This window comes from Sapajus apella, unplaced genomic scaffold (genome assembly GCF_009761245.1).
Source record: "Sapajus apella isolate SASKATOON/1434 unplaced genomic scaffold, GSC_monkey_1.0 scaffold38, whole genome shotgun sequence".
NCBI lineage: Eukaryota > Metazoa > Chordata > Mammalia > Primates > Cebidae > Sapajus > Sapajus apella.
The window spans coordinates 1,344,945-1,360,754 of NW_022436978.1; the positions used below are offsets into that span (position 1 = coordinate 1,344,945).

The 15,810-nt window shown below is 42.2% G+C and overlaps 1 protein-coding gene across 4 annotated transcripts in view; it reads left to right on the plus strand.

Moving 5' to 3' along the window:
• SETD2 (SET domain containing 2, histone lysine methyltransferase) overlaps positions 1-15,810 on the plus strand; it is a 151,530-nt gene that overhangs the window by 134,529 nt on the left and 1,191 nt on the right. For all 4 annotated transcript variants that reach the window (XR_004275052.1, XR_004275051.1, XM_032297964.1 and 1 more), the window contains 2 exons: positions 13,082-13,162; positions 15,487-15,588. Coding sequence is in view for 2 of the 4 variants with exons in the window: in XM_032297964.1 (XP_032153855.1) it covers positions 13,082-13,162; positions 15,487-15,588 (183 nt within the window). In the remaining 2 variants the exon portion in view is untranslated. The remainder of the gene's footprint in view (positions 1-13,081; positions 13,163-15,486; positions 15,589-15,810) is intronic.

Sequence of the window (15,810 nt, forward strand, 5' to 3'; positions counted from 1 at the left end):
ATTAGGAGTAATTCTTGGTGTTGTACATTTGTGGGTTTTAATAAAGGCATCATGACATGTGTACAGCATCATAGTATCATACAGAATAGTTTCACTGCCCTAAAAATCTTTTGAGCTGGGCTGGGTGTGGTGACTCATGCTTGTAATCCCAGTACTTTGGGAGGCTGAGGTGGGTGGATCACCTGAGATCGGGAGTTGGAGACCAGCCTGACCAACATGGAGAAACTCCATCTCTACTAAACATACAAAATTAGCCAGGCATGGTGGCACATACCTGTAATCCCAGCTACTCAGGAGGCTGAGGCAGGAGAATTGCTTGAACCTGGGAAGCGGAGGTTATCATGAGCCAAGATCGTGCCATTGCACTCCAGCCTGGGCAACAAGAGCAAAACTTCGTCTCAAAAAAAAAAAAAAATTTTTTTTTCAGCCTCCTCTTATTCATCCTGCCTTCTTTCCTCATCCCTCTTCCTCAGTTCCTGGCAACTACTGATCTTTTTATGATCTTCATAGTTTTGCTTTTTCCAGAATGTCATATAGTTGACTGCAGTAGGTAGCCTTTTTAGATGGGCTTCATTCACTTAGCCATATGCATTGAGGCTTTCACCACATCTTTTCATGGCCTGATAGCTCATTTTGTTTTAGCACTAAATGTCGGAATGTACCGCTGTTTATATTTATCCATTCACTTACTGAAGGACATCTTGGTTGCTTCCAACTTTTGGTAATTACAAATAAAACTACTAAAAACATCCATGTGCAGGTTTATTAGGACGGATATTTTCTTTCTTTCTTTCTTTTTTTTTAAAGCAATTAATTCAAGATATGACGGATATTTTCACTGGATATAGAATTCTAATTTTATATTTTCTTCCTTTCAACACTTAAAAGATGTTTCAATTATTTATTTATTTTGTAACACTTCCACTTATTTTATTTGGTATCGATTTTTTTATAATAGTTTCTAATAAAAATGTAATTATCCATGTATCGTGATTTTTGTCTTTTTTTTTTTTTTTTTTTTTTTTTTTGAGATGGAGTTTTGTTTTTGTTGCCTAGGCTGGAGTGCATTGGCACAATCTCAGCTCGCCATAACCTCTGCCTTCTGGGTTCAGGTGATCCTCTGCCTCAGCCTCCCAAGTAGCTGGGATTACAGGCATGCGCCACCATGCCTGGCTAATTTTTTGTATTTTCAGTAGAGACGGGGTTTCTCCATGTTCATCAGGCTGGTCTTGAACTCCCAACCTCAGGTGATCCACCAGCCTCAGGCTCCCAAAGTGCTGGGATTACAGGCGTGAGTCACTGTGCCTGGCCTGATTTTGTCTTTTATAAACAGTTTTTAGCAGTTTGATTATGATATATCTTGGTTTTGTTTTCTTTGTGTTTAATATGCTTGTGATTCTTGTACATTTTAGATCCATGATTGGTAGTTTTCATCCACTCTGGGAATTTTTTCAAATATATATTTTTTATACCATTGTCCCTTTTCCTGGGACTCCAATTATATATATATTATTAAACCACTTAATATTGTCTCACAGACCCCCACATCTTTGTCAGACTTTTTCCCAGCACTTTTCTCCCTGTGCTTCAGTTTGCATGGTTTCTGTTACTCTCTTTTTAAAGTTCACTGATCTTACCTTCTGCTGTACCAAATAAGCTAAGCTCATCCATGATGCCACCTGTGCTTCTCAGGAATCTGTCCCTTTGGCCTAATAGTTTTAATTTCTTCACTGTGTTCATGTTCATCCATTGGTTCATTTTTAATTTCTGTTGTATTTTTCTGCTGTCAAATTTTAACTTGCTTATTTTTTAATAGTTTTAATTTCTTTTTTATTTTGTTTTTGTTTTTATTTCGTTATTTTGTTTTTATAATCATAAACTTAACTCTGCAGTCCAGCTAGGCATGGAAGGGAACAAGGAAAACATGGAACCCAAAGGGAACTGTAGTGAGAGCACAAAGATTCTAGGATGCTGTGAGCAAATGAGGTGGAGGGGTGGTCTCCTGAGCTACAGAAGGAATAGTCTGGTGGTTAAGATTAACACAAGTCAAACGTATTAGAGTTGTCCACAGTCGGGAATGATGATCTTCTTGCTGGTCTTGCCATTCCTGGACCCAAAGCGCTGCATGGCCTCTACAATATTCATGCCTTCTTTCACCTAGCCAAAGACCACATGCTTGCCATCCAACCACACAATCTTGGCAATGCAGTTTTTCTGGGATCCGTTTGTGTTGGATCCAGCCATGGATAAGATGCCAGAACCTGTATGCTTTAGGATGAAATTCATCATCAAATTTCTTCCCATAGATGGACTTGCCACCAGTGCCATTATGGCATGTGAAATCATCACCCTGACATACAAACCCTGAAATAATTCTGTGAAAGCAGGAACACTTATAACCAAATCCTTTCTCTCCAGTGCTCAGAGCACGAAAGTTTTCTGCTGTCTTTGGAAACAAGTGTGCAAACAGCTTGAAGGAGACACAACCCAAGAGCTCGCCGTCAATGGCGATGTTAAAGAACACGGTGGGGTTGACCATGGCTCGTAGTACAAGGCTCCCAGGGTGATGGCGTCTGCAAAGCTAATTTCTTTTTTGTTTTTAACACTTCTGATAAATACCTTTCACTTCATTTTATTTTTTATTTTTATTTTTTTTGAGACAGGATCTCACTCTGTTACCCAGACTGGAGTTTGGTGATGTGATCCTAGCTCACTGCAACCTCCGCTTCCCAGGATTAGGCGATTCTACTGCCTCAGCCTCCTGAGTAGCTGGGATTACAGGTGCCTGCCACCATACCCAGCTAATTTTTGTATTTTTACAGGTTTTGCCATGTTGGCCAGGCTAGTCTTAAACTCTTGACCTCAAGCTTGACTATCTGGGCCTCCCAAAGTGCTGGGATTACAGGTGTGAGCCACCATACCCTGCCATTTTTAGTTGATTTAAATGTCTGCTTTTAGTAGTCAAGTCCCAGAATAAAATGCTATTTTTAGGAATATGTATATATATATTTTCCTTTTTTTGTTTTCTTTTGAGATGGAGTTTCACTCTGTCGCCAGGCTGGAGTGCAGTAGCAAGATCTTGGCTCACTGCAACCTCTGCCTCCTGGGTTCAGGTGATTCTCCTGCCTCAGCCTCCTGAGTAGCTGGGACTACAGGTGCCCACCACCACACCCAGCTAATTTTTGTACTTTTAGTAGAGACAGGGTTTCACCGTGTTGGCCAGGTTGGTCTCGATCTCTTGACCTCGTGATTCGCCTGCCTCAGCCTCCTAAAGTGCTAGGATTACAGGCGTGAGCCACCGCGCCCAGCCCATAGGAATATGTTTAACTGAAAAACTACATTTAAGTTTAGGTAGTTATTCTTGACAGAAGGTAAGCAAACTAAGGTTGCATGGTAAAGCCCCTATCACGTATCTCATACTTAAGCAAATACCCCCAAATTATAGTTTGTAGCTTTATTGTAGCTTTTCTCAAAATAGATTTTATATCCTGTGTTACCCAAGAAATCTTTGATAATCTTTCTGTCAGGTTAAAAACACAACAGGACAGTGATTATATATAGTTTTAAGTATTAGGGGGGTTAGAGTCCCAGGTGTTCCATATGCTGACCACTATGTTCATATTCGTGTGTTTTATTTTTTATTTTTGTTTGTTTTTTGTTTTATATTTGTGTGTTTTAATAAGTTTCTGGTCCAAAGCCTACATTTTTATAGAAGCTACAGTTTTAGGCCGGGCACAGTGGCTCACGCCTGTAATCCCAGCACTTTGGGAGGCCGAGGCGGGTGGATCACGAGGTCAAGAGATCGAGACCATCCTGGTCAACACGGTGAAACCCCGCCTCTACTAAAAATACAAAAAATTAGCTGCGCATGGTGGCGCGTGCCTGTAATCCCAGCTACTCAGGAGGCTGAGGCAGGAGAATTGCCTCAACCCAGGAGGCGGAGGTTGCGGTGAGCCGAGATCGCGCCATTGCACTCCAGCCTGGGTAACAAGAGCAAAACTCCGTCTCAAAAAAAAAAAAGAAGCTACAGTTTTAGTTCCATGACCAGATAAAGACAGGGCAAGATTGAAGGGTGGCCAGATGCAGTGGCTGATGCCTGTAGTCCCAGCACTTTGGGATGCCTCAGCAGGTGGATCCCTCAAGCCCAGGAGTTTGAGACTAGACTGGGAAACATGGCAAACCCTGTTTCTACCAAAAAAAATGCAAAAAAGTTAGCCAGGCATGGTGGTGCACATGTATAGTCCCAGCTACTTGGGGGGCTGAGGTGGGAGGATCACCTAAGCCCCAGAGGTCAAGGCTGCAGCGAGCCAAGATCATGCCATTGCACTCCATCCTGGGTGACAAGAGTGAGACCCTGTCTCCAAAAATAAATAAATAAAAGGTTGCAGGGGGGCAATAGCTCGTGGTTAGGACCATTTCTTGGTGGCACTGAGATGGTTGAGCTGGTCTACAACAAATCTATGTGAGGGCAACTTGGAAGTGTTGACCATCATCATGGCCTCAAAGGCCTGTGCACTATAGTGTGGACATACTCTTGCCTTGTGGTCAGGTAGGGCATGCTCAGCTAGTAGTGGTTCTCCAGATGATCCATGGTCCTAATCCACTGCCACCAGGAATGCTACTGTGGTTGGGGAGGGCAGTCAGGAGCATGATGCCACATGTGCTTCTCAAGAGTCTGTCCCTTTGGCCTAATAGTTTTAATTCCTTCACTGTGTTCATGTTTTCTTTCATAAACTAGAACATTTATAATTGCTTTTTAATAGTTGCCTGCCATTTTCAGTTGAATACTGGACATTGTGACTGTTAACATTGTTAAGTTTCAGAATTTTGTTACTTTCTATTAAAGAATGTTGAGCTGGCCGGGCGCAGTGGCTTACGTCTGTAATCTCAGCACTTTGGGAGGCCAAGGCAGGCAGATCAGCTGAGTTCGGGAGTTCAAGAGACCAGCCTGACCAACATGGAGAAACCCTGTCTCTACTAAAATTACAAAATTAGCCAGTTGTGGCAACGCATGTCTGTAATCCCAGCTACTCGAGAAGCTAAGGCAGGAGAATCACTTGAACCAGGATGTGGAGGTTGCAGTGAGCTGAGTTTGCACCATTGCTCTCCAGCCTAGGCAATAAGAGCGAAACTCCGTCTCAAAAAAAAGTTGAGCCTTGTTCTGATAGCCAGTCAAGTTACTTGTGGATCACCTTGATTGTTTAGAGACTGTTCTTAATCTTTTTTGTGTTAAGTCCAGAGTGATTTTTTTCTCTAGGGTAACTCCTAAGGCATCGCCTGTCTGGGGTCTCCACTGATTGCCACAGGTTATCTTGGAGATCTTTTCACTTCAGCTGGTGGAAGCTCACATGTCTCCCAGCCTTCTGTGAGCTCTGGGAGTTGTTAGCTTTTAGTTTATCTCAGATACTCTAAATTCCAGTCCCTGTCTCCTTAGCTTACTGAGAACTCCATGCTGTGCTTGGGGTTTCCTCTCTGCCCCAGAGTCTGGTAAATTTCTCCAGGCAGAAAAGCCAAGGTAATCATAGGGCTTACCTCATTTTGTCTCTTTTCTCAGGATCATAGTTTAGTGCTGCTTAATGTCCAGTGTGTGAAAACTGGCTTTTTCATGTGTTTTGTCCAGTTTTCCAGTTTTTAACACTTGAGAGGGCTAATTCATTTAATCAGTTAATCTGACATGACCAGAAGCACAAGTTTGGGCAAACTTTAAAAAAACAACAGCAGCAGCAATTTTATTAAGGTATACCTAGCATAAAATGTAGTTACTTTAGATTTACAATTTAATAGCTTTTAGTAAATTTACCAAATTATGAAGCCATTACCATTATCTGGTTTTAGAACGTTTTCATCCTCCCAATAAAACCTCTCATACCCATTTCCAGTTACTCCCCAGCCCAGCCACTAATTCGTTTTCTTTCTTGATAGATTTGCCTCTTGTGGGCATTTTATATAAATGAAATAATACAATATATGACCTTTTGTGATGGGCTTCCTTTATTGAGTAATGTGTTCAAGGCTCGTCCTTGTTACAGTATGTACCAGGATTTCATTCCTTTTATGACTGAATAATATTCTGTTGTATAGATATATTACATTTTGTTAATCCATTCACCAGTTGATGGACATTTGGGTTGTTTTCATTCTTTAACTGTTACGAATAATGCTACATGAACATTTTTGTGCAAGTCTTTGTACATATGTTTTCATTTCTCTTGGGTAAATACCTAGGAGTGGAATTATTGGGTCCTCAGATAAATTTATGTTTAACTTTTTAAGAAACTGTCAAAGTGTTTCCAAAGTAGCTGCACCATTTGACGTTTCTATGAGCAGTGTATGAAGGAGGGTTCTGTGGGAGATTTTTTATAGAGACAGGTACCTAAGGAAAAAGGTGTCATTTTCTTCTTATATTTCTAAGAAAATCCAAACCAAAGTCATCTATTCTGTTATTAACCCTTTGGTTCAGGTATAGTAGATGAAACAAACAAGATTTGATCTTCCAGCATACCTAGCCCTGAAGCACAAGTCAAAGGTTTTTTGGTTTTGTTTCTTGTTTTTTGGTTTTGTGTTTTTTCATATGCATATGTTTTGTTTTTGTTTGTTTGTTTGTTTATTGAGACAGAGTCTCTGTTGCCCAGGCTGAAGTGCAGTGTCATGATCATAGCTCACTGCAGCCTGGATCTCTCAGGCTCAGGCAATTTCCCACCTCAGCCTCCTAGGTAGCCTAGATCTCCCACCACCATCTCCAACTAATTCTTGTATTTTTTTGTAGAGATGGAGTCTCACCATATCGCTCAGCGTGGTTTCCAACTCCTGGGCTCAAATGATCCTCTCATCTCGGCCTCACAAAGTGCTGGAATTATAGGCATGCACCATTGTACCCAGCCCTGTCTCAAAAAAAAAATAAAAAAAATGTTTTGAGACATTAGTTTTTGGTTCCCTTTCCAGACCACAGTCTCTATCAGCAGGAGCTAGTCGGACCTGGAGACCTAGGGACTTACTTGTACCTAACCTTCCTAACCCTTTTACAATTGCATTCATCTCAGTAGACTGGGAAGGAATGCCTGTGGAGTAAGTCTTTATTCCCTCTGCCCTGTTTGTTCATCTTCAGGGCTTTCATTTAGATTTTAATCTTTTTGGAGGTACAGGCTATACCATTGTAAGTTTTCATTAATTCACAGACTTTTTGTGAGATATTAGGACTAGAAAGAAATGAAACTGAGTCCTGGTCTTTAAGAATTTTAGTCTAAGGAAATAGCCAGATCTATAAAGCAAGAATACAGTGGGATAATTGCTGTAGCAGAATTATATGTGAAATGCTTTGGAAACACACAGATACATGGTTTGAGATGTATAGGAGCACAGTTTTACCTATAGGTAACCAGGACTGAGGAGGTAGATAAGGCGATTTTTGCAAAGGCATGACAGAACAAGCCAGTATATATAGGAGACTGTGTAAATAATTTGGTTTGGTGAGAGTTTGGATGCATATAGGGAAGTTAACAAGAAAAAAATGTGGAAAACTAGGTTAGATTTAAATTGTCTGAAGTCTTAGTGCCTTACCAATGTGTTTAATGTAATATCATATAATAGATACTTGGTAATCAATAAATGGTTTTAATGTAAGGGAGTCAGACAATCAAATGTGTGTCCTTCTAGTGAAATGGGCTCATAAGTAAAGGTGAGATCAGTAATGGTGAAATCAAATTGGAGAGTATTAATAGTTTAGGCAAAGTTAGGGAACTAAGACTGGAGATGTTGGGGAGTCTTACAAAAACTGAGAAGCAGGATTGAGGGCTTAGCAAACAAGTGAGTAAGGGAGTCATGGATGGCCTGCTCCTCTCATTCTTAGCTTGGGTGGATAAGATCCCATCATTCAGTCTAGGGAATGAAAGAAAGAGCAAGAGGAGGTGTGGAGATAAGTTCATTGTGGAATTTGAACTCCCTGGAGGATTCAGAATAGCAGTGGCTGCTAGGCAGTCAAATCTGGGTTTGATTCATCAGTAAATTGGTGCTTGTTGGAGACAGAAAGAGCCGTATGGTAGGGAAGGCGTATAATGGGCAGCAAATCCTTTGAAGAGTGTTGTCTGGTAGTAAAAGCTTTTGATAATGAAACTAAACATTGTGAGACTGTTCCTTTTCTCTTTTCCATCAATTGTTGTTCCCTTCATTGTCTTGTACTCTCTATCCATCAAGAATTATAAAGCTCTGGTGTGAAGTGTAAAGTCAGATCTTCCCTTTGAGCACTTCTGACCTGAATCATTACTGACTGCCTGCACAATTGAGAGACAGCAGTTTATTTACTGCTGCTCCCTGGCTTTTAATTAACAGTCATAAGGTATAATAGATCTCCTCTATGTTGTGTTAAAATAGTAGTTTTAGAGTATTTGTTGCATTGAGGGAGTTGCAGAAAGGTGGCATCAAGAGCCAATGTATTTTTCAAACAGGGTCTTGCTCTGTCACCCAGCCTGGAGTGCAGTGGCGTGGTCTTGGCTCACTGCAATGTCTGCCTCCTGGGTTCAAGCAATTCTCATGCCTCAGCCTCCCAATTAGCTAGGATTACAAGTGTGCACCGGCAGGCCCAGCTAATTTTTTGTATTTTTAATAGAGATGGGGTTTTGCTTTTTTGGCCAGGCTGGTCTCAAACTCCTGGGCTTAAGTGATCTGCTCACCTCAGCCTTCCAAAGTGCTGGGATTACAAGCCTGAGTCACCACATCCAGCCTATGTAAAATTTTTTAAATAAATAATGTTGAAAATGTCCTGTCTTAAGAGAGGGACATAGACATCCAGATTCATGAAGCCTAAAGGATCCCAAGTAAAATCAATCAAAAGAAGAATACTTTGGGACACATTATAGTTGTTGCTCTGTATCCATAGGGGATTGATTTTAAGACACCCCACCATAGATGCCAAAGTCTGAGGATGCTCAAGTCCCTTATAGAAAAGGGTGTAGTGTTTGTATATAATCTATGTACATTCTCCCATATGCTGTAAATCATCTCTGTGTTGTATATAATACCTAATACAATATAAATACTAGGTAAATAGTAGTTATACTGTATTGGGGTTTTTTTGTATTTGTTTTTATTTTTATTATTTTAATATTTTCTATCTTTGGTTGACCTATGGATGCAGAACACCAGCTGTACTAAGTTTTTATTATTTTCAAGGATCTTAACCTTTTAAAAATTGACATATATAGGTTCATGTGCTGCAGAGCTTAGGTTGAATTGTGTGTATAGTATTTCTGATGGCTCAGCTTCTTCTGCTTCTGGATTCCTGCTGCCACAAAAGATGTTCCTCACTGGATGATCTATGTTTTACGTTCTAAACAGTATGTAATTAAATACAGGGAGAGAAAAGCACTAGCTAGGTATATCCTGCTCTCCCATTGTCAGGACTCATTTCTGAAACTCAAGCCATACCTTGGTTCCGAGTCATATGGCTTTATGACATAGTCATGTCAATATTTATAATAAAGGATGATTCTTTGTTGTGTTACACAGTCTGTTTATGGTTACCAAAACTGCCTAATAAGCTTAAGGTTATTGCCAACTAATCCAGAAGGGCGCGAGCCTCGCCTTGGGTAATATAAACGTACTCAGGGTTGCCTTGTCATAGTCAGAACAGATTCCCTAGGAATCCAGATGTGCCACAGATGAAGGCTGACAGCAGGGTCAGCATCTAAAGACAGTAACTCAGGCTTTCTGCCAGGTTCTTTGCCTGCTCATTTCATTGTGTACTCTTATGTGTCCACTGCCTCACATAGATTTCCACCAGAATCTTAATTGACTGATAACTCTGTGTAAACCAATGTAGAGAAAAGGCAAATTGATTATTGCTTATTGATGAGGATCTGGGAGCACTTTGCCCCCACCCTATTCTCTGGTGGTTTCCTTAAAAGTACTTTTTTCCTTTTTGGAGACAGCATTTCACTCTGTTGTCCATGCTGGAGTGCAGTAGCATGATCACGGCTCACTGCAGCCTCAACCTCCTAGGCTCAAGCAGTTCTCCAACTTCAGTCTCCCAAGTAACTGGGACCACAGGCATGCGCTACCATGCCCAGCTAATTTTTAAAATTTTTGTATAGAGACAGAGTCTCACTCTGTCTCCCACGCTGGTCTCGAATTCCTGGGTTCAAGGGATCTTCCCATCTTGGCCTCCCAAAGTGCTGGGATTACAGGCGTGAGTCACTGTGCCCCACCTGCTAAATTTTTAAAAGGAACTTTTTTGGAGTAAGGGGTCCTAAGATTGTTCATGTCAATAACAAATGCTATCCTCAACTCTGACTGTGGTTACTTTGCCTGGCATTGGATTTGAGTGAATGTTAGCCAGTTTCTGAAATTATTTCCCATGCCATTTGCCAGTCACAGACCATGAAGAAACGGATTCATGAATTTCAGTACTCTCATGTGTTATCTCATTTTGGTTCATGATTTCCGTGATCCAAGTCTGGGGACCCCTCATTTTATCATTTCCTTTCTCGATCCCAATTGCTCAGCACTCAGGAGGACCAAGAGAGCTCCTAGACTGAGTTCAGTGGATTGTATTCTATAACTGTGTTTTTAAAGCCCACCCCCACCTGCCAACTTCACCAAGTCAGGGATTAAATTTTTTTTTTTTTTCTTTTTTTTTTTTTGGAGACATAGTTTCACTCTGTTGCCCAGGCTGGAGTATAGTAGCACGATCTCGGCTCACTGTAACCTCCACCTCCCAGGTTCAAGGGATCCTCCTGCCTCAGCCTCCCTATACCCCCCCTATAGGCATGCACCACTATGCATGGCTAATTTTTGTATTTTTAGTAGAGATGATATTTTGTCATGTTGGCCAGGCTGGTCTCGAACTCCTGACAGGTGATCCACCCGCCTCAGCCTCCCAAAGTGCTGGGATTATAGGTGTGAGCCACTGCGCTTGGCCGAAATTATAAATCTATTAAAAATGCTTTGGGTTCATTTAGCTTTGTGAATGCATCCCAAGTGAAACAGGACATTTCTATTTACATACACCCTAATTGAGAGCCTGGCCTCTTCCATAGGACCCAGGTCTTTGAGATAGGTGTCAGACCTGAAGGGGCCTTCTGTACTAATTTCTGTTGTTACTCACTTTTGAGAGCTACAAGACAATAGCTGGGGATGTGTTGCAGTTTTCTTGACTTTGAATAATTCTTTTCTTTTCTTTTTTTTTTTTTTTGAGATGGAGTTTCACTCTTGTTACCCAGGCTGGAGTGCAATGGCACGATCTCGGCTCTCCACAACCTCCGCCTCCTGGGTTCAGGCAATTCTCCTGCCTCAGCCTCCTGAGTAGCTGGGATTACAGGCATGCGCCACCATGCCCAGCTAATGTTTTGTATTTTTAGTAGAGACGGGGTTTCACCATGTTGACCAGGATGGTCTCGATCTCTTGACCTCGTGATCCACCCGCCTCGGCCCCCCAAAGTGCTGGGATTACAGGCTTGAGCCACCGCGCCCAGCCAACTTACTCAAATAATTCTTGATCCCCTGCTACCTGAGGTCTTATTGTGGAGCATACTCGCACCCTCTGCAACTGGAAAAAGTAAATCACAAAACCCCAAAACAAAACATTTGAAAATAGACGTAACTGGCCGGGTGCGGTGGCTCACACCTGTAATCCCAACACTTTGGGAGGCCAAGGCGGGCAGATAATGAGGTCAGGAGTTTGAGACCAGCCTGGCCAACACGGTGAAACCCTGTTGGGCTGAGGCAGGAGAATCTTTTAAACACAGGATGCAGAGGTTACAGTGACCCAAGACCCTGCCATTGCACTCTAGTCTGGGCAGCAGAGCGAGACTCCATCTCAAAAAAAAAAAAAAAAAAAAAAAAAGAAAATAACTTATTAGTATTATTTTTGCCTACTTCTGTTTTCTTAAAAAATAAATTGGATCTTTATGTTCTTTTTACTCTACCCCCAATCTTCCCATACAGCTACATGAAGAAATTGGAAAAATGGAAAGTACGTAAAGCTTTTATGACACAGCAGAGAAAGCTGATTTGTAACAGCGTAAAGCCAAGGAAGTGCCACCTTTCTCTGGAGCTAGTCCAGCTGCTTTAGCACCAGAGACTTCATATTGTTTATGGAAATGGAGGAATCAGAACCAGGAGATGGGTGGGGAGTAGGAAAATTATTCTGCCCTGTGCCTCTAACAAAAAAGCTTGAAGTACCTATAATATCAACTCCAGCTTATAGATCCATCATGAAGTAACTTATATTTGGAGGGGAATGCTCATAATTATTATTTTCCATGGAAAGCACATTTACTGGGAAGGGGCCTGATGGCTAGTGGTGGGCAAAGGTTATAGGGAGATGGCCTGCATGACAGGTGCTCTAAAAGCCAGAGCTTCCAACTCACCACCTCCTGGTGCAGTACCTGGTCAGAGGAAACTTGACAGCCTCCCTCTAGCAGTCGTAGAAGCAATGTTCCTGGGTTTGTCATTTTCTTACCAGCCGGGGACACAGAGTATCTTCTGTATCATCATCTACTTACCTGTTCACTGAGTTTGATGACCCTCATCGCCTCCCCACTAATATCATGATGCTTCCTTACTCTTTCTGTTCCTAAACTGAAGGTACCAACCTCCAAGGAGCCTCTCCTGCAGGCTGAGACTGTCTTCTACAGTCTAGCCAATTCCACCTTTGGAGGAAAGGTGAGAATATTCAAAAGTCTTCAGAACAGAGCATTTTGCCTCTGTCTTGTAATCCTAGAATGTCAGAAGTAGAAGAACTGGAACTTGTTTTATGCAGGCCTCACTCGATAGTTCAGGGAGCTGAACCCAGAACAGGGACTTGAGTTACTCTGAAATATGTGGCTACGACAAAGTTGTAGCTTTGACTTAGGGTAGAGAATTGGAACTTAGCTTATGAGTAGGAGAGCCAAACCATATAACAGGATTTGAAATATAATAGCCAAGTTGACTTAAGGCCATGTATCTGAGTCAGGGCCTCTAAATGGATTCTAATACCAAGAATCAGGTATCCCCATCAGGGGACAGAAAGGAGGGTTCTGGACAGTAGGGCATCACTAAACTGACTTCTCATGCTAGCACTCTGTGTTTTCTCTTTCATTTTTAGACCTCGAAAAAGCCCAAGACAGCGGAAGCAGACACCTCCAGCGAACTAGCAAAGAAAAGCAAAGAAGTATTCAGAAAAGAGGTAAGGTTTGGTGGATGTAAGCACCAAGCTCTCAGGCTTAAATCTGAACTCTTTCTTTTCTTGTCCTAAGGATGTAGAATATCTCCCTTGCCCTGTGATAGGAACACAAGGTGTTCCTTGTGTGTCTTGCAGAAGTGCTGCTTTTCCCACTGAGAACTCCTCAGCCATCTTTTCTTGGCTTGACAGGAGCCCCTCTCAGACCACATTTGCTTGTTTGACTGTGGGCCTTCTATAGCATCTATGGCAAAAGAAAGCTGTATGTAGTGGTAGGCTGCCTTGTCTTCAGATATTCATCTTGCTTCTGTGATTTGACTTAGTTGTTATGTGAATGACTCATTGGTGAAAGAGGTATGGCCTTTTTCAACTGGTTAAGCACTTTAATACCCATTGACTCATTTTGTCCCTACAACAGCCCTTGAGGTGGGCAAGACAGGGATTGCCGTTCCACTTATCCAGGTGAAAGAACTCTTAAGGTTCAGAGAAGTAAAGTTCTAGACAAAGGATTTGAACTCAGGCCTTCTGGCTCAAAGTCCACTTCTCTTTCTGTAATATCTCATTTGGTAGCTGCCTAATTCTCCAGGGATTGGGAGAATGCAGCTCCTTTTTATGCTACCAGAAGTTTGTCTTTCCAGCCATTAAGACACTAAACTTGTCTACCTCATAGCATGTTAGATTCTAAACTCCAATCTTCATTCAGTGAAGGGGCTTGTAGTGTTTTGGGAGAAACAGACCTGTAAATAAATAATGGCAGCTGTGTGAACAGTATGCCACATTAGGGCTGGGAGCCACAGTCTGGGGTGTCAGGAAAGGCTCTTGAATCCAGAGTAGGAATTGGCCAGATGGATCAGCAGGGGCCTCAACTTATATCAATAGAATGTACCAGAGGCAAGAGAGAGCATCTTTACTTCCAGGAAGTTGTAAGTGGCCTAATGGGCTATACCACAAGGTGTGGGAGGGCTGTTGAAAATGAGGTCAAGCTGGGCGTGGTGGCTCACGCCTATAATCCCAGTGCTTTGGGAGGCCAAGGCGGGTGAATCACAAGGTCAGGAGTTCAAGACCAGCCTGGCCAAGATGGTGAAACCCTGGCTCTATTAAAAATACAAAAAATTAGCCAGGCGTGGTGGCAGCCACCTGTAATCCCAGCTACTTGGAAGGCTGAGGCAGAGAACTGCTTGCTTGAACTCAGGAGGCAGAAGTTGCAGTGAGCCGAGATCAAGCCACTGCACTCCAGCCTGGGTGACAGAGGAAGACTCCATCGCAAAAAAAAAAAAAAAAAAAAAAATGAGGCCAAATGGTATTGTGCTTCATCATGTAGGAGCTATGTGTCTGTGGGTTATAGGGAACTATTACAGGATTTTAAGCAGTGGGTAATGAAATCCCTATCTGTGTTAGAGGGAACAGATTAAAGGAAGAGAGTACGGAGGCCAGGAGACCACAGAGAACCTTGAGTAAAAGGCTTATCCAGGGGTAAAATTTAGTTTCTTATGATCCCTTTGTGAACATATTGGTATTTAAGCTCATTCAGCCAGCAGCTGTTTATTGAGTGCCTATCTTGTGATATAGCCTTGTTCTTTGAACATCTGAAGGCTTACTGAATTTTAGTGATGGATAGACCCTGTTCAAAGTGTTCTCTGATGAAATGGCTATGACTGGCCTCTTTATTCCTTTTTGTCCCCTGTGATCTTAGCACCACAAATACCTCCAAGAGTCCTATTCCTAGAGTGTTTGGGAGTACCTGGGTAGGACAGACCATACTTAGCCCAGGGAGGACATTGTAAGTGGTGGAATGAAAAGGATCCTTCCAAGGTTTTCCTTTGCTGGTTGTCATATCATGCTTCCATCTGCTTCACATGGCTGTGGTATGACCACTTAAAGAATGTAAGTACCCTTCAATGATAAAACTTCTGTGGTTCCTGGGTTGCTAAGCCTCATAGTAGCTCTGGAATACCTGCCGTGCTTTGCCTTGCCTCCAGGGCTCAGAGAACCCAGCTACTGTCTTTATGCCAAGGACACAAAATTCATTGGCTGAAACTTGGGGCTGCTGAAGGACTCAGCATTGAAGTCCTGCTGTTGAGTTCCTCCAGCTCCTTTAAGGCTTGCTTAGTCCATCCAGGGAAGCTCTTTTCCTCTCAGGCTGAGCCTGTATCCTTTTCTCAGATCTTACTGGCTAACTAGTATTCCACTGTCCAAACCAGTAAACCTGAGGGAAGAAAAGGAGAAGAGTTGGCTGGCTTTACTCACTCTCTTTTCTAGTTATTTCCTCAGTACAACTCCTCGCCCTCTCTGGACTGTTGAGCAATGTGTTCTCTTTTCTCTGCCTGCAGATGTCCCAGTTCATCGTCCAGTGCCTGAACCCTTACCGGAAACCTGATTGCAAAGTGGGAAGAATTACCACAACTGAAGACTTTAAACATCTGGCTCGCAAGGTACTCCCCGTGCTTTTAGTGGTCTGCCAGGCAACATTCTGGGCAAACTGTGTACCTTCTAAGAAGCCCTTTTCATCATAGAAAGTATTTTTTTTTTCTTGTCAGATGTCAGGGCTGGGGACCCAGGAACAGGGAGGGATGTGTACCTTACATGAGAGGAATAGTTTTTTTTTTTTTTTTTTTTTTTTGGGACGGAGTTTCGCTCTTGTTACCCAGGCTGGA